This window comes from Agelaius phoeniceus, chromosome 7, assembly GCF_051311805.1.
Source record: "Agelaius phoeniceus isolate bAgePho1 chromosome 7, bAgePho1.hap1, whole genome shotgun sequence".
Taxonomy (NCBI): domain Eukaryota; kingdom Metazoa; phylum Chordata; class Aves; order Passeriformes; family Icteridae; genus Agelaius; species Agelaius phoeniceus.
In genome coordinates, this window is record NC_135271.1 from 20,517,300 (window position 1) to 20,544,276 (window position 26,977).

The 26,977-nt window shown below is 40.1% G+C and overlaps 2 protein-coding genes across 8 annotated transcripts in view; one reads left to right on the plus strand and one right to left on the minus strand.

Annotated features, from left to right (window-relative positions):
• The window catches only part of NEMP2 (nuclear envelope integral membrane protein 2), a 40,844-nt gene that overhangs the window by 2,953 nt on the left and 10,914 nt on the right, over nt 1-26,977 (minus strand). Inside the window, exon 9 of one of the 4 annotated variants that reach the window (XM_077181169.1) lies at nt 739-10,062. The exons of 2 other annotated variants lie outside the window; for them this stretch is intronic. In XM_077181169.1, the coding sequence (XP_077037284.1) occupies nt 10,029-10,062 (34 nt within the window). In that variant the 3' untranslated portion in view covers nt 739-10,028. Of the gene's footprint in view, nt 1-738; nt 10,063-22,681; nt 26,158-26,977 lie in introns of those variants that run through there. One more of the 4 variants, XM_054636054.2, reaches the window with a different exon arrangement.
• MFSD6 (major facilitator superfamily domain containing 6) lies at nt 3,365-22,681 on the plus strand. Of its 4 annotated transcripts, none has more exons than XM_054636053.2 (7): nt 3,365-4,908; nt 9,910-10,007; nt 15,253-15,414; nt 15,970-16,068; nt 17,833-18,113; nt 20,248-20,266; nt 20,483-20,618. In XM_054636053.2, exons 1-7 carry the CDS (start codon nt 3,365-3,367, stop codon nt 20,491-20,493), a joined length of 2,214 nt encoding a protein of 737 aa, XP_054492028.2. In that variant the 3' UTR covers nt 20,494-20,618. The 4 variants fall into 4 exon arrangements, with proteins under 4 accessions (XP_054492028.2, XP_077037280.1, XP_054492027.2 ...); XM_077181165.1 differs by having other exon boundaries at nt 20,215-20,266; nt 20,483-20,617; XM_054636052.2 differs by lacking the exon at nt 20,248-20,266 and having other exon boundaries at nt 20,483-22,681.

The following is a 26,977-nucleotide window of genomic DNA, read 5'->3' on the forward strand; positions in this document are numbered from 1 at the left end:
AGAATGTTGTGTTCTCTTCAAATGAGTTAAAATTTATATTCACTCTGAAGTCCATCTGTGAACTCTCTTAACCTTTCTTCCTTACTCCTGTTCTCTGTTGTTTGTTCTCAGTTGTGCTTGTCTTCTGTCCTTCTATTGTCTTATGCATTAGAAAATATTTGCAAAGTAAAGATACAGTATTTGAAGGTAATGGCTAAAATTACCAATAGATAACTAGTCTCTTATCACTGAGAAGTATATTGGTTTTTCCATCTGTCTGGTTTGCTGCACGTTCAATCCCTGACTGGCACAGGGTTTTTGTCATGGAAGGAAATCCCCATTGGATCAGGGTTTTTGTAGATTTCTTTCAGTAACAATACTCTGTTCATTTTCTTATTTTCAGTCAATTATTTTTAGAATTTAAAACATTGCTTAATATGACTTTCAAAAACCTGACTCCTAAACAAACTAGTGATCAAAACAATAAAGAATGCCATATGGCTCCTACCACTCTTGATGCTGTTACATTTTTGAAGAGTATATTCTGTATTATTAATAACATTCAATAAAGCTCTTAGTGTGGGAAAATATTTACTGAAATTATTATGAAATAGACTTTTCATAGCCTTCTAACCCAGGATGTTCTAGTCAGAATAGCAGGAGTGGATCTTTTGGATTATGCAAATGCAGTGCATTAGAAGATGGATGCTGAGGCCAATACAGATTATGAAGGGGGGAGAATATGCAGCAGCTGAAGAGTTTAAAGATTAACAGTATCATAATTTATTATGTACTCACTATTCATACAACATATGGAATTGAAATTCCACTTCAAGAGAAAAAGGAAACAAAATTAATAGTAATTGCTCTAAAAGCTTTCAGTATTATTTATATGAAACCAGCTGGTTCAGAGCTCATATACAGGAATAAACTTGTTTAAATGAGGATGATTTCAAGCCATACTTACAAAGAAGTTGTCCTAAAATATCCACATGGTTAAAATGTGAGTTCTATCTTGTCATGTCTGGGGAACAGGAAATCTATTCTTCAGAAGTAAATGCTGTAAAGCTCTGATGCAGCAAGCAAGCAAGTTGCTGTAAACAGATGAGCATATACTGAAAGCTCAGTTACATCCCCTTGACATAAGTGGGGCCCTGCACAAGATCTGGAGTCTTTGTTGTCAAAGAAAGGGAAGGCATAAAGAAAATAAGAGCACAGATGATGACTGATCTAATTTACTCATTAGAAGGGCTTTTTTTATGGATATAGAAATGAGCAAAAACCCCACAGTTCTTCCACCTGTCAGGTGGATGTGGTTGGCTGAACCAAAAATTGCAGGAGCTCACTAGACAACTGCTGGGTTTTGGTTCATGTGGTTTTTGATGGTAACAGGTAAGAGCAAGAAAATGTGCTTTCACATTTGACTGTTCTAACAACTTAATTAGGACTGTCTAATCTTTTGACAGTTGAAATACTTTTTTTAAATTTAATTGGATTGTCTCTGAAGAAAGTGGAGGAAAAACTTGAATCTCTGTGTATATGCTGGCATGGTTTTCATTTGCTTCTGACCTTGAATACATGAATATTTAAGGTTCCAAGATTTGTATGTAGCCTTTTCTCCCTAAGTGAAACCCGAGATCCTTGTAGATAGTATCCCATAGAAATGACATTTAAAAGTGAAAAACACAGACAAACCTTATGAATGTTTGGGATTTTAGTGATGGTATTTTTAGACATGTCTTTCACCGAACTGTGTAAGGTTTAGATTATTCTCATGAAGTGTTGTTTTTAGAAATACCCATGGCTTGTTGTCAGCTGTTATATATATGTTGAATCAATAGGGAACAATTAATTTAACATACTACTGAATGTTAGTCTCTTCTCTCTTATTAGCCTTTGTTAGTAGTAAATAATCCATTCCAAATCCATTGTCAGTATTAAATAATGATGAATTATAATGAATTTAAAGGCACCTAATATACTGTTGCATGACTAATTTTAAAGGGATGATATTGTGCTTTCAGATGAGTAATGAAAGACTTGTTTCATTGTCCTCTTCTACTTAGAATAAAGTACAGAACTGCAAAAAAATACTTATCATAGAATGATATAATACCCTGAGTTGGAAGGAACTCAGTAGGATCATCCTGTCCAACTTCAAATTCCTTGAACAGGTCAAGATCACAAATGGAGTCCTCTTTGAGAAATTTCAGGTTCTTCTGGTTCTCCTTTCAAGTATTGGTCCTTGAAAAAGTTACTCTGTGATAGTAATACTAATCCAAACAGCAAAGGATTACAAAACCAAAATACATAAAATATTTAACTTTCTCACAATGAACATGAGGTGATCTTATTAATTTAAAGGTACCAGTAGAGCAAATCCAGTTTTTTAATAATGATTTGGAGCTGATAGCTGGTGCCAGAGCTGGTTTTTGTTCTTTGAAAAGGAAGCTTTTCTTAGCTAGGCTAGTTTATTGGAATGGGTTGTTTTTAAATGTGAAAGCTGGCTGGTCACTCAAAGTCTAAGTGTTTATTTTTTAGTATTGCTTATCAATTTTTCAGGCACTTCTGCAGAAGATAAGTGCAGCCAGCTGCAGTGCTGTTACCTCCCAGGCCACCTCTTTTCCATTTCAGAATTTGACTTGAAGATGCCTTTATAGAGCCTGTCTCTTTGCTCCCAGGTCTTTGATGTCTTTGAGATTGTTACCCAAATTTTGATCTTAAAGCTCCATCCCAATTCCCACCTCTTCCCATTCAGCGTAGAAGCTCGAGCCTCCCATCAATTTCTGCTGTAGTTGTGGAGCGCTTAGAGAAATGTGTTTCAATAGGAGACTGCTGAGCCTTTTGAAGGCCTTCATGAGGCATTGGAAAATATGTGTTGATAATCAAAATAACCTGGATATATGTGGCTGCATTGCTTAATTACAAAATCATGACTATCCTTTGGCATAGGAGGGAATACTGGAAATAAAGCAGTTAGCCTTGGGGGAGAAAAGGCAACTTGAAAGAAGAGACTTGCAAATGCTAGCACTTAATTGCCACAGTAACTCTGAATATATAAGTTATTCTCTCTCCTAAACATGCAGGATGTTTTATTGCAAAATAAAAAGCTGATGCTGGGAGAGCTTCACAGAATTGGTCATAAAGCACCTTTTTATTGATGCTACCATGTACCACTAGTCTAGACAAATGGTCTTCTCCACCCTGAAGACTGCATTTATTGCTCAGGAATGTTGCTTACAAAAAAGAAACTGTCTTTGTCCTTGATGGCTGGCATTGCAGGTCTGCTCCCCTGTGGTACCTTAACCACCCTGTGTTTTATTTGTTCACAGGGTAGCCCTAGTTCCTTGAGAGTCCACCAGATCCTGGATGCCTGTGGTGAACCATGGCAGCTGATGATAAGGTGGCCATTCTAACTGATGACGAAGAAGAACAGAAGAGAAAGTATGTGCTTGCAGATCCTTTCAATGGCATTTCCAAGGACCAAGACTTGCCACCCAATAACGAATCCCCTTCAACAGAGACAACCACTGCCCCAGATGAAGAGCTGGATTGGTTAGAAAAGCACTGTGTCAAAATAAACAATGATCTTCTGATCTCAAAGGTCTTTTATTTTTTCTTCTATTCTGCGTATGGCTCTCTCTACCCCTTGCTGCCCGTGTACTACAAGCAGCTGGGTATGACCCCCAGCCAGAGTGGACTTCTGGTGGGCATCAGGTACTTTATTGAGTTTTGCAGTGCTCCCTTCTGGGGAGTGGTAGCAGATCGCTTCAAGAAAGGCAAGATTGTCCTCCTGTTTTCACTTTTATGCTGGGTTTTGTTCAACCTGGGCATTGGATTTGTGAGACCAGCCACCTTAAGATGTGTACCAAAGGGCCTTCCCCCTGCACATCCCACCAACGCAAGCAGCCTTTTAACAACAATCCTGCAAAACTCCTCCATGTCTTCTCCCCTAACCACAGTGAGTGCTGCATCCCCGAAAGTTCGTGGCAGGAGAGACCTGGTCACTTCCAGTTCAGCCACTTTGGAAACAACAGGGACACCTAATCCTGAAATAACATTCCTGGTATCTACACAGAGCAATGGTGAGGATTTTACCTTGGAGAACAGTACCCATTTGATTTTGCAAAGCACCACCGCTAGCCCAGCCTCACTAGGGAACACAACTCTGAGCACCATCCCAGCTTCCATCAGCACAAAGCCAATGCCTTCTGACCAAGTTGTGCTCGTTTATGATCAACAAGAAGTAGAGGCCATCTTTCTACTCATTCTGCTGGTTGTCATAATAGGAGAATTTTTCAGTGCTTCCTCTGTTACCATCGTGGACACCATAACTCTGCAGTACCTTGGCAAACACCGGGACCGCTATGGATTGCAGCGTATGTGGGGGTCTCTGGGCTGGGGGCTGGCCATGCTGTCCGTGGGAATTGGCATTGACTATACTCACACAGAAGTTGCCATTGAAGGTCAAGGATGTAAAGCTCCAGAGTACAAGAACTACAGGATCGTTTTCATTGTTTTCGGTGTCCTCATGACAATGGCTCTGATTGTGGCCACCCAGTTTCGATTTCATTACACGCACTTCAAGCAAGATGAAAATAAGAGAAAAGAGGTCGAGATCTCACAGGTGGACAGAAATGCCTCCAATGAATCTTCAGATAACACTCCTACCAGTATGAGCCAGTCACAGTCTTTCAGTTTTTGGGACCTAATTAAACTGCTGTGCAGTATCCAGTATGGCTCCGTGCTCTTCGTGGCCTGGTTCATGGGGTTTGGATATGGTTTTGTGTTCACCTTTCTGTACTGGCACTTGGAAGACCTGAATGGCACCACCACTCTCTTTGGAGTTTGTTCTGTGCTCAGTCACGTGTCTGAGCTGACTGCCTATTTCTTCAGCCACAAACTCATTGAATTGGTTGGTCACATCAGGTAAGATGGCAGCAATCATTAAAGAGCTATACAAGAAATGGTGACTGTCAGGCTCAGCCCTTGTGCTACAAAGTAAAACTCAAACTAATCTTTTTTTTTTTTTTTTTTTTTTAAGAGTTGAAAATACTCTGAAATGCTTGCTTTGCATTTGAGTTGCATGTTAGTATGTGCTTTATGCCTGGCACCATAACCTTTTGCAGATGGTTCCAGAAGATATCCTTTTTCCCTGATGCATCACTCTGAGATCTTTACAAATTGCCACCCACTCAAGGGTTGTCTGTTTTGACATACAAATACCATTAGTTTTTCAGTTTTTTTCCTGTGAGTAGCAGCATTCTGCTTTAGCCTAGTTCCCCTTGCAGGGCAGTTTGTTGCCCCCACGGTAGCCTGGAAAGGTGTCAAGGTGTCAGCTGCAGGCTGAGAGGGGAGAAGCTGAGCTGAGGAAACGAGGTGAGCACCTCCTGTGTACACGGCCTCGTAATCAGACTCTGGGTGTTGGCAGAATGAGGTTGCAGCCTGGCAGTGTCACTTACTAGTTCAGGGCTTGCTCTCCTCCTTCAGTTGCAGCAGTGTGTGTCAGCTATGAAGTGAGATGGCTGCAGGGCTTGTCCTGTTGTTTTTGCCTTGTGTAAGTGAAAGCGACTGCTTCCAGCATATTAGTGAACATTGGTTTCCAGTAAATTCACTAAATTGACTTAATAGCCTTCTAAATCCCTCTTCTACTTTTTAAAAAAAGCACAGGGGAGGAAAGATGGGAAAAACCTGAGTTAATGAAGCTGCAGAGGTGTTTTTTTTAAATATTTACTCAGGTATTCTGTGCATGTAAGTTCAGAGCTGTGTGTTGTTAGCATCATATCCTTTCCAAATAGCCCGTTTATAATCATACAGTCATTGAGATGTAAGTATTTTTAAGCTGTTTGCACTGTTCTTTTTGTGTATTCTGTTCTAAGGTCTTGCTCTTTGTTTTGCTTTTATTGGGATGAATATTTTTATTCATTTGCCCTCTACTAAAAATGTTTGAGATGTTTAGCACAGTAATTTGAGAGATTACTTAAAAGATGGAGTTCTTTCTTACTTGAAACTGAGGAGGATCTCTTTACTTAGCGTCAGTCCTAATCTCTGAATTTGACAATAATTAGTAAGAGAAAATGACACCTTGCATGCAAAGCCTGGAGGAAGGGTATGATGATGGAGGAGTGGTGAGAACAGATCACAGTCTTCATAGCTAAAGATAGCTTGGGTATGCTCTTTCCATGTATATTATAGTACAAAATTCAGGCTTAGACTTCAGCTAAAGAATGAAAACCGAAAGAGTGGTAGGATTGTGAATAAGATTAAATGGAGGGGATGGGAGCATTGGCCCATTGGCCAGTGAAAAGAAGGATGATAAGAGGGATTAGCTCCTTTTTTTTTTTTTTTTTTTTTTTTTGCTAAACCTGGATCAAGATTGAATTGTTTAAACACTAGTCCCTGTTTGCTATGAAACAGCATACCTACATTCTACAGCATTCTACATACCTACACCTGGGAAATGCACATTAGTCATATTTTAGTGTTACCTAATGCTTGTGTTTAGTCATCACAGTTTGAGATGACTCCTCCTGGTTGCCTGCCGCCTTGCTTGTACTTTCTGAACTTTGTGTGTTTGAGAGGAAGCAAGCTTTTTTTTTTTCTTCCCCAAAGAAATATGGATAGGAGTTCATAGCTCATCTTCTTTTACAGTTCTGTATATGTGTTGTCTGCTGCCTTCTAGTGCAGATAATAATTTTCCTATTAGGAATAAAGTTCCAGTAGCCTCCAACTCCATATCCTTAGTCAGAAGTATTTGGTGTTGATATTTTATCTATTTTTTAATAGCTCAAAATTCCTTTCCTCTGGGTTGTTGGACTTCTAGATGTAGACGTTTTTTCTGAAGTATTTGAATATTATAATTCAATTTTTCTTTCTGTGCTGAGTGTTTGAAGACAGGCATGAGTACCAGAATTGCATGTGTTGTCACACTAGCAGGAAAAAATGCTATTGGAATGTCCTTTGTGGACTGCAAGGAAACGGGCTTTACACCTTATCAGACAGAAGCTCAGTTTCCCTTTTCAAGTCTTAAAAATCTTTTTGTTTCTACCATTGTATGTGGTGGCATATAAAACCCTAACAACAGCTTGAAACCCTTATGTTTTCACAATTTTTTAAAACTAATGTTCAGATTATTGTCCAAGCGTTTTGCACATTACCATATTAAATATCTACTGATTAAAATGCCCAATTTCTGACCTCATTTATTCTACTATTCATACACTTGTGCAGTGCATGTGTGCTTCTAGTGTTTCTTTGAGAGGATATTAGGAAGAAGTTCTTTACTGTGAGGGGGTAAGGACCTGGCACAGATTGCCCAGAGAAGCTGTGGCTGCCCCATCCCTGGAAGTGTCCAAGACCAGGCTGGATGGGGCTTTGAACAACCTGAGCATAATGAATGATGTCCCTGCCTATGGCAGAAGGGTTGGAACTAGATGATCTTTAAGTTCCCTTCCAGCCCAAATCATTCTATGATACCGTGACAAAAAAGTGTACAAAACTGGTTATGAAATACTTAGATCCCACCTGGTGTAGAAGCACTCAAAACTGCTAGTCACTTAAGAAGGTGATGTCAAGCTCTGAAAATAACTTCCTACTTGAGGTTAAGCTAGAATGTGTTTGTCTGACCACAGTTCCAGCATGTGAGCTTTTATGGGAAGCAGAGACTGGTAGTCATGGCTGTAAACAGCTTAGACTCCTTGTCACAAATATAGATTCAATGCTTTAAATGTTGAACCTGTGAAGTGAGTATGGTGTCAGTGTGGGTGCTGCATATAGGGTTCATAAGCACTGTCTGTTTACATTTTCCATTTAGGTCTGATAGGGAGCCTAAGTGATTATTATAAATGCATTTTTTGAAAAGACTCTGTAAATGTACAAAAGTTTTTGTGTGACATACCCCTCCAAAACCATATTTATAGAAATCTTCATAAACTGTAATTTACCTAAAATTCTGTACATATATTCTAACAAATTAAGAGGTAGAACCTGACTAAATTGCTGCTCTTAAACTCCAAATCCAAATCTTTCTGCAAATGTAACATATTGGAAAAACACAGGTTGGTGAGTGGTTAGTGATGATGGAAGAGCTCTGAAGCAGCAGGAGGTCACATCTCTGGTCTGGCTGTGCTAGGGAACAGCTGAGATAGAAAGACAGTTCTTGGTGAACAGACAGAGTTTTTTCTAGACAAAAGTGAAATTCAGCTGTCTAGGACTCATCCTAAACAGAGAGGTGCATCTGTACTGCTGCTGAGGAAAAACAAATGTATATGTGAGGCTATTCCTTTGTATTCCTGAGAGTATGCATCACCCTGGGCCTTTCTGGTAGAGGAATGGAGACAGGAAGCTGCAGACCTTGTGACTTTGGTTACCTTTTGAGGCTGATGTGTCCTAATACATTTCAGAAGTGTGGTTGTACATAAGAGCTACATTAAGTTGTGGCTATGAGAGGAACCAAGTTATTTGTTCGGAACAGAAGGCATTAATTAAAGGATGAGATGAAATTTATGATTCACAGCACAAAGAACAAGTTTGTTCTCATTATTGTATAACAGTGAACTTTTTCATAGCTTCCCATGTTTTCTTCCTTGAATGCTTGGGCTTTTGTTGCCTAAAGGCAGCTTAAACCAGCTATTCATGGACCTCACATGTATCTGGAAAAGCACAGCTTGGTTTGATCTATGACTGAGGGGGGATGACTTCCTGCCAGCTTGCCCTATTTGTTGAAAGTAAATTCATCTTGTTGTGAAATGCCCAGGCCTTTTTTGATATCACTGACATGATAAAAACTCTGGTAGTGGATTTTTCACTGTCAACATGTGTATTTGGAGACCTCAGATGTTGACAAGATGATGTGTTTTTGTGATGGTGTCTCACTCTAGATTTTCCAGTGGCTCTGTACCATTTAATTAATTATTGGTGTGCATTTGTAGAAAAACTAACTGAAAAAGCAGCACAAAGAATAAAGAGCCCTTTCACAAGGTCAGTGCTTCACCTTAATTACCAATTGCATTTATTTCACTTATGCCCAACCAGGGTTCAGACAACAAGCCCTATTGGGACAACAAATTACCCTTGTCCCTGAAAAAAATCTTTAAAGGTTGCAATAGCACCCTTTTTCAACCTGTAAACATGTTTTCAATTAAGTCTTTGTTTCCCAAGATCCATCTAAAAATAAGAGGAAGATAGCTGGAGGAATGAGCACCCCAGAGGGAAGCTATGCTAAATCTAAGAACTGGAAGGGAAGAGTCATCAGGTTAAATGTGCAATGGGAAATGCACTTCACAAATGGTCTTTGTATTTCATTGTTTTAAAGCTGTTGTAAGAGTTTTTGTTGGGTTTTTTTTCCCTCTAAATTCTGAGATGCAGCATCTGCTGCTTTTCAACAGGATGGCTAAGTTTTATCCTGAGGCATGTTATTATAAACCATATTGCTTCTGTGGGATGTGTTTTAGAGTAGTTCTGAGCAGTTTGCAGATACTGGGACTATAAACTTGTATTAATTGGGTTAAAATTAATTCCTTTAATACAAACCTGCTCCAGGCTTTCATTGAAATGGCAGAATGAATCTCTGGATGATTAGAAAAGCAGGTTGTTTGGAAAGAATGTTGAATGCACTCAGAAATTCTCTCTCTGAAACACAATCCCATTTAGAGTGTGGCATAGAACTACAGAGCTCAATTAAAAGCTCAGTGGGTTTGCTGTCTCTTTGATTTATTTTTTTTCTATTAGGATTTTGAACGTGTTGAATGGGCAGGAGGAGAGTTTATGTTTGGGTTTAGAACTTGCAGGATATATTTTCTATTGAGCAAATGCTTTAGACTGGCAAACCGTATGCATGCAAATAACTTCTGCATCAGTAAGCTGTATTATAACCTACCAGAAAGAGAAAGTGCACACTGTCCTGACTTCTCCTTTCTCTGTTTCCTTTAGAGTGCTTTATATTGGCCTTGCCTGTAACACAGCACGATACATCTACATCTCGTACCTGGAAAATGCCTGGACTGTTCTTCCGATGGAAGTGCTTCAAGGTAAGACCCTCCAGCACAAGCTCAGGTGCTCCCATTTATCTTGTTTTCAAGTGAGCTATGATGAAATAAAAAATCTGGTATTTCTCTATTGTTTTGACCACAAATACCCCAGAAGATGCAGGTTCATAAAGCACATAAACCATTACTGTTTATCCTGGGAAATATTTGACGTCAAAAGGGTGGGTGTGCATTTGATTGTGCACAGTTCTGTGTTTATTCAAACAGAACTGTGTGAGACCAACACACCCTTTAAATAAACAAAGAGACAGAAGCATGAGCTATGAGGGTACACACCTACTGCAAATCCTGTTTGGTGATAAATGTGAACGTCATTAAATGCCAGAGGTTGCAGTTCTTGAAAGGATGGCGCAGAAAACCTCCAAACATATTCTGGGTCATTCTGTCTCTGTTAAATATTTCAGTTTTTCAGTTCCATCAGTACTTTTAGATTATAGATTTTTTGTTTTAATAGCTAGAGCAGAAGGTCTCTCAATAGCTTTCTCAATGCTAAGAGAACTTCTTTAAGGGACATGCCCTTTCACAAACTTATTTACAAGGACAGAGGTGTGGTCTATTGACAAGTAACTTGAGTCCTGTTTTCAAATCCTGTTGTAGAAATCTGTAAGAACTTCATTTCAATGTTAAAGTATACATTATTCTAGCTTAGTTTTTATTACCTTTTTTGTGTCTTTTTTGTGACCTTTTTTGTGTTGGGTGCCACTTCTCAAAACCATAAAAAAGTGGAACTGTTTTACTTTTTATTTCTTCAGTATTTGAAGAATATTTTTAACATCTTTTTAAAGCCAGTATTTTGTTTTTATACAATAATATTTAGAATTTTTTCTTCAGATTATACTTGGAAGTTTTATTCTTCTGTGTGCAGCATAACTTGAATTTAAATTAACTTTTTCTACTATACTTACAGAAACCTTTGTAAGGTAGACTTTGAGTTACAAAATGCCATTAGAGAGCACTGTGTGGATCTCTACATACACACAGAGATCCATTTGTGTCCTGGCTCCTTAAAGTTCTGAGCTAACAAAACACAGTTTATCATATTATAATTGCCCCAACAGCAAGCTTCTGAATTTTGTTATTAAAAAAGCCCCCAAACCACAAATATTGAATTGATGCTTCATTGTTCATACCAAACGTTAAAATAGGAACATGTTTAGAAAGAACCTAAAGAATGAGTATGTGTTATACTCCCACCTGCTCAAACATCTAGAGAAAACAAATGATGAATACAAAGCTTTGGATGTTGCCTTTTAGGTAATCCTGTTTTAAAGATCTCCCATATAAAAATACAGGAAAAAACCCTTTTGGTTTCACCTATACAGCCATAAGTTTGTGTCTGGAAGAATCCTGTAAGTCATGGCTGAAAAAGAAGTTTCTTGTACTTTGCATGTGGTTTTTATTCTGCTGAAATTTCAATATGAATTGCACAATACATAGGTTTGCCTTTACATAGGGCAAGAGTACACAGTACACAAATCCTGAATCATTGAGATTTGAAGAAAAAATTAAGGACCTTCAAAATAATACTTTGTCATAAATGTATCTGCCAGATGTTACCACATTTAGCCACTGTTGAATCATGGGCTCCTTGGTCAATCTGGCTATTTGCAGTTATTTATAGTAAGCAAATGAGAGAGCAAAACCCAAAGCAAGCCCACGCACAGCTCCCCCACCCAGCCCCAGGTCTCTGTGTTCTGTGTGCCCTTTTCAGACGTCATTTGTTGGTCCCTGATGTGCATGGGTGCCCTGTGTGTCTCTAACCACTGCCACTGCATTTGTGGGATTCCAGTCATCCCATTCAGTATTGCCAAATGGGGGATCAAGGTTATCTTTTTAGAAGTACTGCTGAATTCCCCCCCCCTCATTTATCCATTCCCTTCCTGCTCTTACCAGTTTTCATCTTTTCTAGAGTTCTGTTTTTTCTCTGCAGCAGTTCCAAGTCCTCTTTCTTTGGGCTCTGCTTTCTCTCCTACATAACCACTGTATTGTCAGTGGCAGTAAGAAGTGATACCTTAAAGAAATTTGGTGGGGTGGAAGCTCGTATTTTTAAGTCAGCTTGTTGACAGAGGGAAGCAAGAGTTGTAGCTATTTTCTCTATGTAAGGATTGTATTGAGTACCAAAAAAGAGGAGATTGTGTACAACATGTGGGCACCATGTGGCCCATCAAGTTGACAGGTCTTTGAAACCCCTCGGTGAAGTCCTTGCTCTAATTGTGCAGAGCTTTTTTCCAGGAAGCTGTCACATTCTATGTAAACTCCCCAGCTTGAGGGGTTTTAAGGCTAACAGAAGTTTTAGTTGACTTCTGTAAAAAATTCATTTTTCTGTTTAATGTGTTCCTGCAACACAAGCAGGATTATCCCCATGTGCTATTGCTGGAGGGCATGGAGACCTTTCTGGGAGATGACTCTGCAGACTGCATCTATTGATTGTAATAAGAACCATGCTGTGTTCCAGCTGCTGTTTGTAGATGGGATGAGGACAGCTCTCATTGCATTGCACTCTCAAAGGAGTAAATGTGGAGATTTAAACTCACTTCTCAATCCAAAGTTTTCAACCACTATGCTGTATTGACTTGCACAGGCAATGTATGAAAATAAGAGCTAAGGCTGAATCTGTAATAACTGAGGATTTCAAGACATCCTTGTAAATCATATATATCTATATATATTGCACACAAGCAATCTTGTTCATTTGGCACTTAGCAGATAAAGTTTTGCTATGCTAGTTAGCTGCAATTTATTGTTCCAGGGCACTGGTCCAGGTTCTCTGATGACAGCCATGCTAGCTCTCCAATTTGCATGACAGGAATTTTTTCTAAATTACAAAACCATCTTGTTAACCTGAAAATGAGCTGTTTTCACTTGGCAGTTACTCAGCAAACTCCAAAACAAGTATTATTCTCAGAAGTGACTCCTACTGATGTTCCAGCAACACAGTTATGTCTAGAGAGCAAAGAGTTTGGCCTTTGGCTGACAATAATTACGATGCATATTTCTCCTGAAATAAATTTGGATCCCCAAATCTTCAGCTCATGGTTTATGTATGAATTATCCTAAATTCACTAAAATTACAAGCATCACTCTGGGGTTGCTGCACTTGTTGGAACTGTTGTGCAGATGATGAAATGGTGGTTAGTGGTTTTAGCAAATAATGTCACAATATATATAGTGAGCAACTTCTTTTAAAAAGAATTGTGGTTAGCAGTAACAGTAATCCACACCAGACTTCTTATGTGAGTTGTGGTAAAAACTGTTTCAAATAGTTACTGTTGTATAAATAATAAAAAAATCACATTAATAATGTACACATACTAAAATAAAAAGGCTGTGCCTTTAAAGGCAAGTGTAGTGAGCTGATTTAAAGGTATGGATTTATTTTCAGAGAAACTGAGAACACTGTGTTCTAGTGGGGCTTGCACTGCTGAAGATGAAAACATCCAAGAACCTGTTGGTTAAGTTATGGCCTTTTGTGTTCAAACAAACTCAGTTCAAATAATTTCTGATGTGTTTTTTGTTTGCCTGGCTTGAAGAATTGACTTGCTCTTAACAGCCAATAAAACTGCATGTTTTATGTTAATTGATGTATTTTCTAAACCAAAACCACTTTACCTATATGAAATTAGCTCTGCTTTGTTATTGGGACAGCTCTTGATTGCTATTTGCAATGCATCCATGGATCTGCATTAAAGAAAGTAGAGACTCAGTGAGTTTTAAAACTCTTTAGCTTTTTGCATAGAAAATCTGTTTGTTTTAAAGCCTTAAACTCTAAATGGTAAGGTAATACAGACTCATTTTAATGCAAGCTTTTTGTTTATCAATACAGTGATGTACTAGTACCAAAACCTTGAGAGTGAGAGATACATGCACATATATTTGTGTAATACCCAAAGCTTGAGGAGTTTTGGGTTTGATTTTGAGTGAATTTGACCTGGACAGCCTGGTGGACATCCAACAAGTGTGTACCTGCACTATATCAATTTCATTTAATGCTATTTATTGCTCATTTCACCTAAGCAAAATCCGCATTACTCTGTATGTTATGAAAATGTGTTTTCTTGCTCTTAGGAGTCTTCAGCCTAAATGCTTAAGTAATTATTGATTGTCCAACTGTTCATTACTAAGTCAAGTGTAGAGGACAGAAACATGTTGACTGAATCATCAGTTGTGCCAATATTTGTTTAAAACTGAGGCAGTAGAGCTTAGGAATTGGTAAACTGTGATGACTATTTTTAATACCTCTGAAATAAGAAAAAAAATTCCCACTCAATCTGAGGGTGGCAAAATAGTTCAGGCTTATTTAATGTGTGATGAACTACAAAAACTGTTTTGTTTTTCTAACTTCTCCACAACCCTGCCTTTTCCTGTCCTGTCCTTCCCCACTCCACACAGGCCCCCAGGCAGGTGCTCCAAGGGGAGGGCTCCACCTGCAGCCAGCCTCCCACGCTGAGGGTCATGTGCTGGCTGTCCCTTAGCTCTCCTGCAGGAGGAAAAGGTGGTCCCAACCCCAAATCTGCTGGGTAGATAAACCTGAATGTGCTGGGTAGAAACTCCAAATGTGCTGGGTAGACACTTGCACGGTCTCTGCTGCAGGCTGGGGCTGCCATGGGGCCATGGTTGGTGGCACTGGACCATGCCGTGCTAAATGCAGAGTGTGTTGGTGTTGAGTTCAGCAAGAGTTTGCTGGGAGGTGCTGGGTTTTTGTGGGGAGTGAGAAGGGCAGGAGGGATTAATTCTTGCCTCTGAAATGGCATGGATATCTCTGATACTGTTTGGATTTTATGACCTTTGTGCTGCCTTCACTGTGGTGGTAAGGAGACTGCTGAGAGGCATCAATGCTTTAATTGCCTGCAGCTTGTGAAATTGGGACTGTATTCCAAAGGCCCTCGGTCACACAATGAAAAAGCACAATGAATCTGGCAGAGAGACTTGTCTCCCTAGGGACTGTGTCCCCAGAAGAGAACTGAGGTCATCTTAGAGGGAGAAAGAGCTTTTGACAGGCTGTGTAGAAGGACTTGTCCTGTCTCTCTGTGGCTTGGTTGTCCTGTCTCTCTGTGGCTTGGTTGCCAGTATCACATTCCCAAAAGCCAATTTGTACTTCACAGCCATTTGTCACTGGAAGGTTTTTGTAGATTTTCTCTCCACGTGCTCCAGCTGGTGGGTGCAGTTGCTCAGATGTTGAGGTGGCACCCTGTGGCCCTGGTGCTCCTGCTGGTGTCTGTTTCTGCAGGTGTCACACATGCAGCTATCTGGGCAGCCTGCATCTCGTACCTGAGCGCGGCCGTGCCTCCGGAGCTGAGGACGTCGGCACAGGGAATACTGCAAGGCCTGCACCTGGGGCTGGGCAGAGGATGTGGAGCCATGGTTGGAGGGGTTTTGGTCAACTACTTTGGTAAGCAAAAGTAATATTGAAAATTTTGGTTTTATTCTGGTTTTACCGAACTGTCGGCTTTAAACTTATTTGGTATTGTTATATGTTAAAGAGTTATATACTTTGTATGGATCACAGGATCATAGAACTTCTCAGGCTGGGAAGGGCCCTGAGATCTCCAGTCCAGGCCCCTGATCAAAGCAAGGTCAGCATTGCATTCAGACCAAATTGCTCATGGCTTTGTTCTGTCAGTGTTCCAGATTGATTCAATATGTTACACCTAGATATTTCATTATTGTGTTGAATACCTATCCTCATCTGTAAGATGAATGAATCCTTTGTGAGAGAATAGGTTGATACTATGAAGCCTCTCGACGAACAAATGAGAATCTAATTACTTGCTTAAAAATCCTTTAAAAAGCCTGTTGAAGAAGTGATGGGGGAGGAAAATGTGATGAAACAAGCTAATAAGAGTCTGCATGGGCAATGTATAGGCAAGAAGCACATAATGCTGACTCATTTTATTTTACTAAGTAAGTAGATTCTCAATTTAGGAAAAAAAAAATCTCATTACAGGTCCTGCTGCCACATTCAGAGGAATTGGGATGGCTTGTTTAGTGATTCTGCTTCTGTTTGCACTGATCCAGTGGATGTTGGTTCCTGACGAAGAAGAAGGTAAATTACTCACGTCACAGAGACACTACAGAATTAGAAGTAGTGCAAAAAAGATCTCTCTGTAGCTGCTCCTGCAGCTTTACTTTTGTAAGTTTGGTATCTTAACTTGGATTTTGACAAAACAGTTCATTTTCAAGTGGGAAGTTTTTGTCCTGAGCCATGAAGAAATTGAAGTGGTATGCTGCTGCTGCTACAAGAAGGGCAGCATTGAGTTCTTGAGTGTCCACAGACGAAAAGCATGACATATTTTGCTGCCTGTATGTCCTCTCAGTTCTGAGAATCCTTAGGTTAGTCTTCACAGCTGTAATGAGTCATTTCAGTTGCATCAATTTGTTAAGGTCACCTCAATCCCACTTTGTGCTCTCACATTCTGCCAGTTGAAGCCACCTGCTAGAAATTGTAGAGGTGGCTTCGGAGGACAAAAAATTTTATAGATTTTTTTTTTTTTTAAACCTGAGATATCTCCCCTCTGGGGGAACTTGAACTTTTTAATCTCTATTTTTATCAATATAAAGGCTAACCAGAAACTAAATACTTGGAGCAAAGTTAGGGGTTTACTGTGACTATAATTCTTACAAAGACAATGAAACTCTGGCTAACTGTGAAAAGTCATGAATTTTTCAGCTGCTTTTTACCCAAATACTTTCCAGTATAAGTTCTGAGTATGAAATGAAAGTTAGTTTTCTTTAGCTGGAATATTAAATTAAGTTATCAAGCTGCCTGTACTGAAGTGTTCAAATACATATTTTGCTAGTACTTTCTTCACCTGTGTTCACATGATAAAGGCAAAAAATGGAAAGGTGAAAAGGCTATTTGCTGCTTCACTTTCCCATCAGCAGTCAGTTAATTACACATGAATCTACAAAAGGACAGTTTGTTCATAGTGGCCTTGTTCTCTTTGTCTTTGGTTTTCATTTAATACACACTACCCATTTTAACAGTGTGTATGTTAATTTAAAGCATGACAGTAACAAGGCTGCTTTCAAGCAGACCAGTTGGATAAGTAAAATGAAGCATGTGGTCAAGTGTATGCAGGATTAGTCTCCTTGTTTCTCCACTGCTTGAGAACATCCAGCCCTTGCTTAAAATATCCAGTACTATCTAGGAGTTTGTAAATCAAATGTGTAAAAGTAATTTTATAATTTTGAAAAAAAGATCTTCTTAATCTGTAAAATATTTTTTTTGAAAAAAATATTTTTTTCAAAGTTTGCAGAATGTGTTTTTTACAGAGAGCACAGAGCTATTACTGAAAATAACCCCCAGTTATTATTACTAAAAATCTGTTTAATTATTTTTTGTATGCATACTCTGGCTCTTCAAGATTGTAAGGCACATTGGGTTGGGTCATGGCAGTCATTTTATGGATGACATTTCAAGATAGTTACAAAAACTATTACAGTTTATTGCAAGACCTGAGATGTACAGGTCTCTTGGGAGGATTTCTTCCTTTACCTGGAACTCTTTGACAGATACTTTGTGTCTTCCAGTGTGTCACCACCCTTAATTCTTGTCTCACTAACTGCCTAACTCCATAGGAACTCTTTGCTGGGAACAACTGGAGTTTTTCATGCCCAGCAGCCACGTTTCCCTAACCAGACTGTGCTGGGTCTGGCTCCTGGTGGCTGTGCCAGTGCTCTGCTTTTAGGGCAGTGATAACCACAGTGTGAAAGCAAGGAACACTTCATGCTCATTGTCTGCTTCATCAGGGTTGTTCTTTTTTAAGCTTGTTGGCTTTGCCAGTGATGATTTTGTTTTAAACTTCAGAAAAGACAATGCTGGCGGAAAGGATTCCAGTGCCTTCCAGTCCTGTTCCCATAGCAACTATTGACCTTGTACAGCAGCAGTCGGAAGATATCATGCCTAGGACTGAGCCCAGACTCCCTCCAAAGAAAACTAAACACCAGGAAGAGCAAGAGGATGTGAACAAGCCTGCCTGGGGCATCAGTTCTTCTCCATGGGTCACCTTAGCTTATGCTGTCTACCAGATAAAAGAGATGGTTAAACTATCCAAAACCAATCCCACTCCTGAGAATCAGCCTTTACAGGTAATCTTCTAATGTTCAGGAAGCTCTTCTGTAATTTTAGCAGCTTTAAAACCTTTATAGCTCTGTAAATCTGTTAGTACCTGGTAGGTATTTTCTGTCAGCTTGTAGTGAAACTGGACTTGTGACACAGTAGTTGAAATACTGCATGAAATAGAGATGTTTTCTATGTATAATGTAGCAGGAATAACTTTGCAAGTAGTACCTTCCTGAAGATGGTAGAAGAGACATAGAAAGGGACTCCATTTTACAGACTTGGATATATTTGTATTCCCTTTAAGTTTACATTTCTTTTCATATTAGTTGGAATCTGCAGGTTATGCATTTTGTAAAATTTACAAGGTGATAATTGAACATGAAGATGCACAGCTGCTTAACAGACTGTAAAATTAATTTTATTTAGTTTTGCTTCTTTAGATGATGCTGTCAGACATGTACATGGCTGCTGTGTACCAGACAGCTGCTGAAGGGATACAGAACTTTCTTTTCAAGTGAAGTTAATCTTATTTTACCTAGATAAGAGCTATCCTGGGACTTAAAATATCTTAAAAAAGCTGGTGCTTACTGTGCACCATTACCCTTCTGTTCAGTCTCCCCACAGAGCAGCTTGTAATAGCTGCCTCAGTGGTTGGATGGGCTTGGATCTTGAACTTGTAATGGTCTGGCCATGCCTTTCCAGCTGGAGCTGGAGCACACTGCTAAGGCAAGTAGGGAGGTGCTTGTCAGTCAGGGTTTGGAACAGCATGGGCAGCCTCAGCCCTGTGTTTACCTGTCTGAAGTTCAGGGTGGGTGAGGTTCCTTCTTGCACCCAGTAGGCGTAAACACAGAAATGCTTTTTCCACAAGTGCTGTCTTTAGAAATGGGTAATTTGGGATGTGAGTGTGAATCAGCAGAGCTGGATGTAGGAATTTCACCTGGTCAGTGACCTCCTGCCTTTCTTACTTGACTTTATTCTTGGAAATGTGTGAGAGGCGTGCTTTAGGTTGGCTGGGGTTTTTGTTTGGTTTTGACCTTTCCAGAGTCAAAGAATGTGAGCTGAAGATATCACAAGGTCTCTGACATCAAAGTAATATGTCCAAACAAACTGCTCAGTTTCCCATTGCAAATGTCCTCAGGGTCTTGGTTAGTATAAGCTGCCCTCTGTTAAATCAGAGCAAAGAAGTTACACAGAAGTCAGGCAATGGACATGGCAAGAAAATAATGTTTTGTAGGTGTGTAGTGTCTGAGAGTGACTTGTCCAGCACTGCCAGACACAACCCAGCTGCTTCCCTGAGCACTGCAAAGTGCCAGAAGGGCTTTTGTGCCTGTTCTCTATGGCACATGTTCTCTTCACAATGCTTTTATTCCAGTAAAAATACAGTGCTGATACAAAAGTACTTGTTAATGTGCCAAAATTCAATGCACCAAGAAAATTATATCTTTTTCTTCATCATGTATATTCTCCAAAATTTCTCATCCTTCCTTCAGTGTTCCAAGAGGACAAACTTGCTTCAAAATAGTTCAGGCTCAGTAATTTATTTTAGGCTGATGATATTATAATACTGAAACCAGGAAAAGGCTGTCAAGCTCTCTTACTGAATTTGTTAAATAGCTTCCTTAAAATGAAAATAGATCATTTGGAAGGAGGGTCAGTGAACAGAGAATTAGTGACAAAAATGATTCCTTCTTACTTCATTAAGATTATGGATTAGTTTTGCTTCTGCTTGCTCATAGTCCTTCAAACAAAAGGACATACTAGCCTTATTCTCTATGCTTCAGTGCAAAACAAATAATCATAGGCAGTGCATCACCTTCTAATGAAATGTGTTAGTGTGGAGATTTGCTGTTTCAGCCCTGGGAATGTAACTGGTGTTTAAATGTGCTCTTATATGTTCCCTGATAAGGCTTGATTGAGAAGACTGGATAGATTTGTACATCAATACAGCAAAAATTCTGCCAGTCAGAAAGTCTGAGCAGTATCTTGGAGAGGGCGGGATCAACTGAGAAAAATTGTATTTAAGAAGCATGAGGAAAAAAAAAGTTATAGACTTGCTTAGTCATAAGAATTATCTTGTCTAAACACTTTGAAGACCAGTTAATTGTTTTTTTCCCCTTGAAACACAAGTTTGTTTTTTGCATGCTTCTTGGGAAAGTGCAGTTAGGAAAAGATATGGAAGGTAAGCTGCTGTCTGCTTGCTATTAGTGTCATCTGGATTTAAGTGTACTACTTTTGCTTTGCTGCTTTAAATTTGACTCGTTATGTTGTGGGCATTCAAAGCAAGTGCCTTGTGATGTTCCAGCAGTGCCTGAATGCATCTGGGGGGTGCCAGTGGGGACAGTGTCCTGAGTATTTATGTTGACTTTTGGCATGCAATCCTTTCCCCTCTTTTTAGAAAACCAATGAGAATTGCAGTGCTTCATCAGCCAGCTCAGCAAGACAACCCCAAAATCCAAGAGATTCTGAGCAGTCCAGAAACTGTTCAGCACCAACAGCTGCAGCACCATCAGATTCCCAAGCAGATGGCAGCCGTGTGGTGTCGGATGGTGATGCTCAGCCTGCTGCTGCAGGGCCCTGAGGTGTGCTCATCTTACCAAATCCAGTGCATGGAATCCTGCTTCTCACCTGGGAAACGCTGGAGTAGGAGCTCTAAAGTAGGACTTCCTTCATCTTAACAATCATAATGTGATGCAGTGCAAGCTTTTAACTATATAAAGAATATTCATATGACTACACAGAGCAACATGAGCAGGGAAGCCAAAAGGTCGGATTCTTGAGGGAAGTGATGTGGCCAGATCTAATGGTAGGAAGAATTCTCAGCTGCTTTGCTAAAGCTGAATCAAGTGCTATGAAATTTCTTTACCATCTGTGGAAGAAAGGGAGTTCACTCCTCGTTTGTTGAGGCACAGTGTGTCTGATTTGATTGGATTTTTTTTTCCTTAAATTTATTCCCAAAACAAAAGTAAATTACTTTTTAAGAGAGACACTGAATTTCCCTGAACACTCTATCAGAAAATACCAGATGTAATAATTCTAGCAATGTCATGAAAGTGTCTCTGGAAAGATTTCTCAGAAAGAGAGTAGCTTAAGAAAGTATATCTTAATATTATGGTGAGGGATGAAGTAAACCGCATGCATATTCAAAGAATATGTTTCTGAAGCTAATGTTCTGTTGTTTGAGATAGAAGTTTAGTTCTGCAAAGCAAAGGTTTTGAACTGATGTTTTAGTGCAACACAAAAGCTGGAGGAAGGCTTCTAAAGAAGTTACCCTCTGTGCTTGCAGCCCTGCAGGTGGGCATAAGGTTGTGTGCATTTGGGTGATTTTAGGTTTGATGTTATATTGAGACAAGGGTCTTTGATCTAGATTGCACAGCCTGAGATGGATCAGTGATCTTTTTGGGTTTTTTATTTCATCATCTATACAGGGGTTTATTTAATGCAGTGTAGTTATTATGGTTATTTATTAAGAAAACAGTAAGCTTTAAGTGCCTAGGGAAGGTGGGGGGGGTAGGGAGGAATCACCTAAAACTCTTAAATGTTTAGGATTATAGGGGCAAAGTAGTGGATGCAGAAATCAAGTAGAGTGAGATTCTCAGGAGGAAGCAAATGTAACTCAATTGCAGTATGTTTAGGAAGTTACTTTGCCCAATGTCAAGACACTGGAGGACTTTGGATTATGTTTTGTTATGCTTCTTAATACTGTCTGCAGCCAGCTCGTGCTGGTGCATAGTGAAAATTGCTGCTGGAGGGAAATGCTCGGGCTCAGGGAAGAGTCGGGGGGATTAGTCAGGACAGGGTTTTGGCCCATTTTCTTAGATGAGCAGCTTGTTCCCGGGAGATGCTGAGCACTCTGCTCCCCTGGGACTGAGGGAGCACCGCTCAGCTGCCCTCCTGGAAGTGGGATGTGTGTGAGGTACGAGGCCTTCCATGGGGAAAGGTCAGGGGGACTGAGCTGAGCAGAGGCAAGGCCAGCAGGAGCCCAGAGTCAGGGAGAGAAGGTGGCTGCAGCTGAGCAGGAAAGGGGGTGCACAGGTTTACCCACTTTGACATCTGTTAGCTTGACTGAAGGGGTGTCCCGTAGCTGTGCTTTAGCTGTGCTTTTAGAACAACCCACGTTCTGGCAGTGCCTGGGACCAACACCATAGACAATAAAAAGAAACATCAATGACTAGCCACTAGTTATTTTTTTGCACTTGAACTTAAATGTACTGTACTCACATAAATCCTCATGACTTGTCTAAGTGTCCTTTAAAATCAGAAATGTATTTATTGTATGTTTGTATAAATTGGGGGAGGACTAAAAGACTGAACAGGTGACAGGACAGAAGGATGCTAAAAATCATCTTGAGGCTAACCAACCATTTGTTGAGTTCATGCTGTATGGTGTTACCTCAGCTGCTACTGCATAGCACCTGGATTGTGAAGTGAAGAGCTTGTACACTGTGTTTACACTTCAGAATTGTGTATTTGAAATGCCTGCTCTTTTTGGAATTGTATAGTCATTCTATGTTGCAAAATGGACATGTACACCTGGATTTTGATATTTGTGAAACTGTAAAAACTGTGGTAAGAAATATAAAATATCCATAACATATTTAATAGTATCAACGTGAACTTTTATTTTTTCGTATTAGTGTCAGCAGTGACGTAACCAACCTGAAGTGAAAATAATTCAGTGATTATGACCTTTTACAAAAGTTACTGGAGGATGCTGAACCAAGAGCCTGGGAAGTACTCTTGCACTGTGTTAAAATAGTATTTGATAATAAAATCTGACTGCAGGCACCAGTTCCCTTCTGTGGGGTGCAGGGACTGTAAGGGACACAAACCAATGTGCGTAAACTGGTCAGTGTGAACGAGTGCAGGGCATCACTGTGAACACTGCAGAGACCAGAGAAAAATGTAACATCCTTTGTTAAGGGAGAAAGGCTTTTGTAAGAGTTAGGGCAATGGATTAATGCCTAGATTCTGTTCCTAGATTTTCTAGCTGAAAACCAAAACAACAGTACTTAACAATTGTGTTTCAGTAAGGCTGTGTCATCTCCACATATCACAGGAGCACTGTGCAAGTGAACAGGGCTCCAGTGACAGCAGCTGCTTTTGGTGGGTTTTGTTTATGAAACCCTTTCAGTGTTGGAACAGGCTTGGGAGGATTTTTAAGGTCACTATTAGCTACCCACTAAGGTAGCCATCATCTTTCTCCTGTTGCTGCCATTCTGTTTTGCATGTATTTAATTGTTTCCTGCTCTACTTTGGATAGTATTTACCCATCCCTGCCAAACAATGGATCTCACAACTACATACAGCGTGAGTGATTTTTATTTAATTTTTATTGCTTTTTAACTTTTTTCCTTGTTGAAGTAGGTGTACCTGGTATTCTTCTAAAACATGTAATTACCTAAACTAAGGGGTGGGGGGGGGGGGCGTTTCCATTTAACATATTGCTTAGGTAAAATACTACCTTAATGTATAATCTGGGCTATTGTATGTAAATACATGTTACGTATTTACATGCCTCCATATTATGGAAGGGTAATCTTCACTACCTCACTAAAGAGAGGACATTGAAAAACCTGTTTGTTTAAGCTCAGACAAATGTGATTCCCTTCCTTGGCCTCAAATTTCTTGGATAGGAGTTCTTGGCTAACTATAAAGTACACCAAAAAAAACCTCTGTACTTCAAAACATGCAAAAAACATTAAGACATCTTTTTGAGTATCCTTTACCTAATCTGTAATGATTTTAAGTACTCCATTTTCATGATGATGGCACAAAGATAAAATAAATCTGATTTGGTCTATGGTCATTGTTCAGGGGGGAGTTTTCACCCTTCTCCCAAACCAGCCAAGATAATGAGGCCTTCCTCTGTTTTCACAACTGCTTGTTGCTAGTGCCAGAGCCCCCCAAGCCAAACCTGACTTCCCAAGTGTGGGTGGCAATTTAGCTGTGGATTTGGTAGCACCAGCCAAAGGTGAGTCTTGCTGCTAGTAGCTTCCTAAACAGAACTCTTGCTCTATTCTTGAATGTTCTTGATTTAACAGCAAGTGCATTTTGGATCACCTGCTTGACATGGCTTTTCTCTGCTAAACATGCTTTAGATTCTGCATAGGTACTTAAAATTTTATGACACTAAAAGGTGTTAAGTGCCTCTTTACTGTAAAATGGAAGTATTTCTTTTCAACTGAAGCAAAGATGAAACAATATAAAGGAGAAAAGACCACATCAGTAAGGCTTTAAGGCTTTCAAGCACCAACTCTGAGTCCTTTGTTACACACAGGAGCTCTTGGATTATGGTATGGGCACACTTAGCACCATTGGAGGTAACGGGTTTTGTCCCGAGGAGAACCCAGGAAGCACCTGCACTGCTGAAGTCATGCTGCACCACTACACGTGTTACAAAGAACAGACAGCCCTTTTAAAGCAGACAGATCCCAGTCTGACATGCCTTTCTTGAGCACCAACTGCTCATTGCTCACAGTTCCCAGTGGCTTTGTGAGATCAGATGGTGAATTAATCAGAATTAATGGTCTTTTGTCTTCTGCAGTTTGGAAGACAGTAAAGGAAAACAGCAGAGTGAGAACAGAAGAATACAGGGAGGGAGAGTGTAAAGAACAAAAGAAAGAAATGACATCTGCAGGTGGGTGAGCTGAGGTACACACACTACTCCCTAGCCTAGGACTGTGTAATACATAAGCTGAAAGACACCTGACTACTGCCTAAATTTCTCTCTGGTTCTCCCCACTTCTCCTGTGAGAAGCCCCACAGACAGCTGAGAAAGGGAAGGTAAAAGCCAGGTTTTACCCTCATTGTTTTCCAGGAATGATTTTCTGCTTCTTAACTCGGTGAACAAACTACTGGGTACTCTGAGGCCAGTGGAGCTGTGTGGGTTATCTGCATTCCCAGTTCCAGGCTCACAGCAGCACTCTGGCTCTGCTAATAGCAGTTTCTCCAAGCAGCTGAAACAGTCTCAGCCTTTATGGGCTTTTTGGAGCTCTGCAGAGGCCTGGAATAGACAGCAGCACCTGCCTGAGGTAAGCTGACACTGAAACTGAAGGCAATAGCAAAAATATTTAGGGATGGAAAACTTCTCCTAAACCATTATCAGAGGTGGAGAAGCAGAGGGCTAGAGAAAGGTTTAGCAGAAGATCTGTACAAGAGGGAAGAAAGTATGTAAATAAACAAAGACTTGGAAAGAACAAAATGCAGTGTAACTACAGCAGAGGTCAAGAATGGAATAATATGGGCAGAGGGTGAAAAATCAGGCATCTTTCTGAGGAGCAAGGGGAGCTTAAAACTAAAGGCAGAGGCAGGATGAAGCTAACAGACCAGCCCAGCCAGAAGAGGAAACAAACCTCGTTCAGCTGCATCAACTCTCTATAAAAGTCTCACAAACAATGAACACAGTTTATCGACACTCTAAAAGCATTACCAGAAGTCTTGACACAGAGGGTACTTAGTAAAAGGAGAGTATTAAAAATGGCTTTTCCTCCCTCTAGTGCTCAGCACAGAGGACTTGATGATGGAAAAAAAACAGATTCTCTGTTTACTAGAGGTAGTGTTCTTGGTAAAAGAAGGCATCCTGGTGGACAGGCTGTCTCCAGTACTTGCCTTGGAAATACACAATGTTTGTTGCCCTAGTGAAAATACCCATAGCATGAGATTCCTCTTCACTTGAACAGCCCCTATGGTAATCAGGTAACATGGGTGATGCAGGAAAGAGTATTTTTCAAAAATCCTTCTTTGTCCACCAGCAACCACAAGAAAAGGCCAAGTGTGAGTTCTCATTCTGTATCCTCCCTTTCTAGGAGAAATGTGTTTTCTGTCTTTTTTGTTGTTGTTACTTCTCAAAGCAGCTCAGCAGCATATGGAAATGGAATTTGTGTATGCATTTCATTTTCATTCTCCTCATCTTCTTCATGGACAGAATTGGCTGGCTCATCTTGCTCAAACTGTGCCCTTGTCTCAAAGAGCTGCTCTTCCAGGAAGAAGCTCCCAATGCCATACTGCTCATCATGCGCCTTTGTTTCTGCAGCTGAGACGTGGGGAGATCCCAGAACAAAAGCTGCAAACCTGACCAATTTTGAAAGGGAGAAGTTATCAACTGAGAAATTAAAAGAAGAAATACTGTAAATTCTAGGGGTATTGCTATTTAGGAAGGAGTGTTGTAAGGATATCCCCACGGGCAGTGCAGATGAGGGGAAGTTCAGTAACGGATGGCAACAACCACAAAGATTGGTTTTCCCAACTCATCTTTTCAGTATTTTCTGTAGAAGTAACTTTTGCTCTTCTGGAAACCATCTGCAAGGTCTTGTGACTAAGCAAGAAGATCTAACTTCTTTTTCACATCTTGTCAGTACTTGCAGGGTAATCCAGAGTAAGCATTTGTACAGTGGGGTAGTTGGTACTTTAGCTTCTAAAAATAAATTAAAGCCGTAGCATATTTGAGACAAAGGCTGTAAGAATTCAGGTGTGTTGATATTGCTAATGAAAGGAAGAAATGAAAATTCTGCACTCCTACGTTGTATGTAGTCACCTTGTTGCTGGTGCTGTCTGTGCACTGTGGGCAAGCTGAGCTCAAGTCTTCCCAAAGAATTCCTGCCTCTAGGGAAGCTGGAGCTGCAGACTGGGAATTCTGCAGCTGCTCCAAGTAAATGCCAGAAGAAAGCATGAACTTAGCACTGTCCCTATACTGCAATCCCCCACAAATCTTCCTTTCAGTAGGCAACTCCATTGAGGAGAGAGAATGGAGCTGGAGGTTTCTGGCAAGAGTGTGGGAACAGACGGCAGTTCTGACACCTGGGTAAGTGTCGACAGCATCAGAGAAATGTATGAAAAAGGAAATGCAGCTACATTCTGGAGTTCTGGTAAACTGATCAATAATTTACATTTC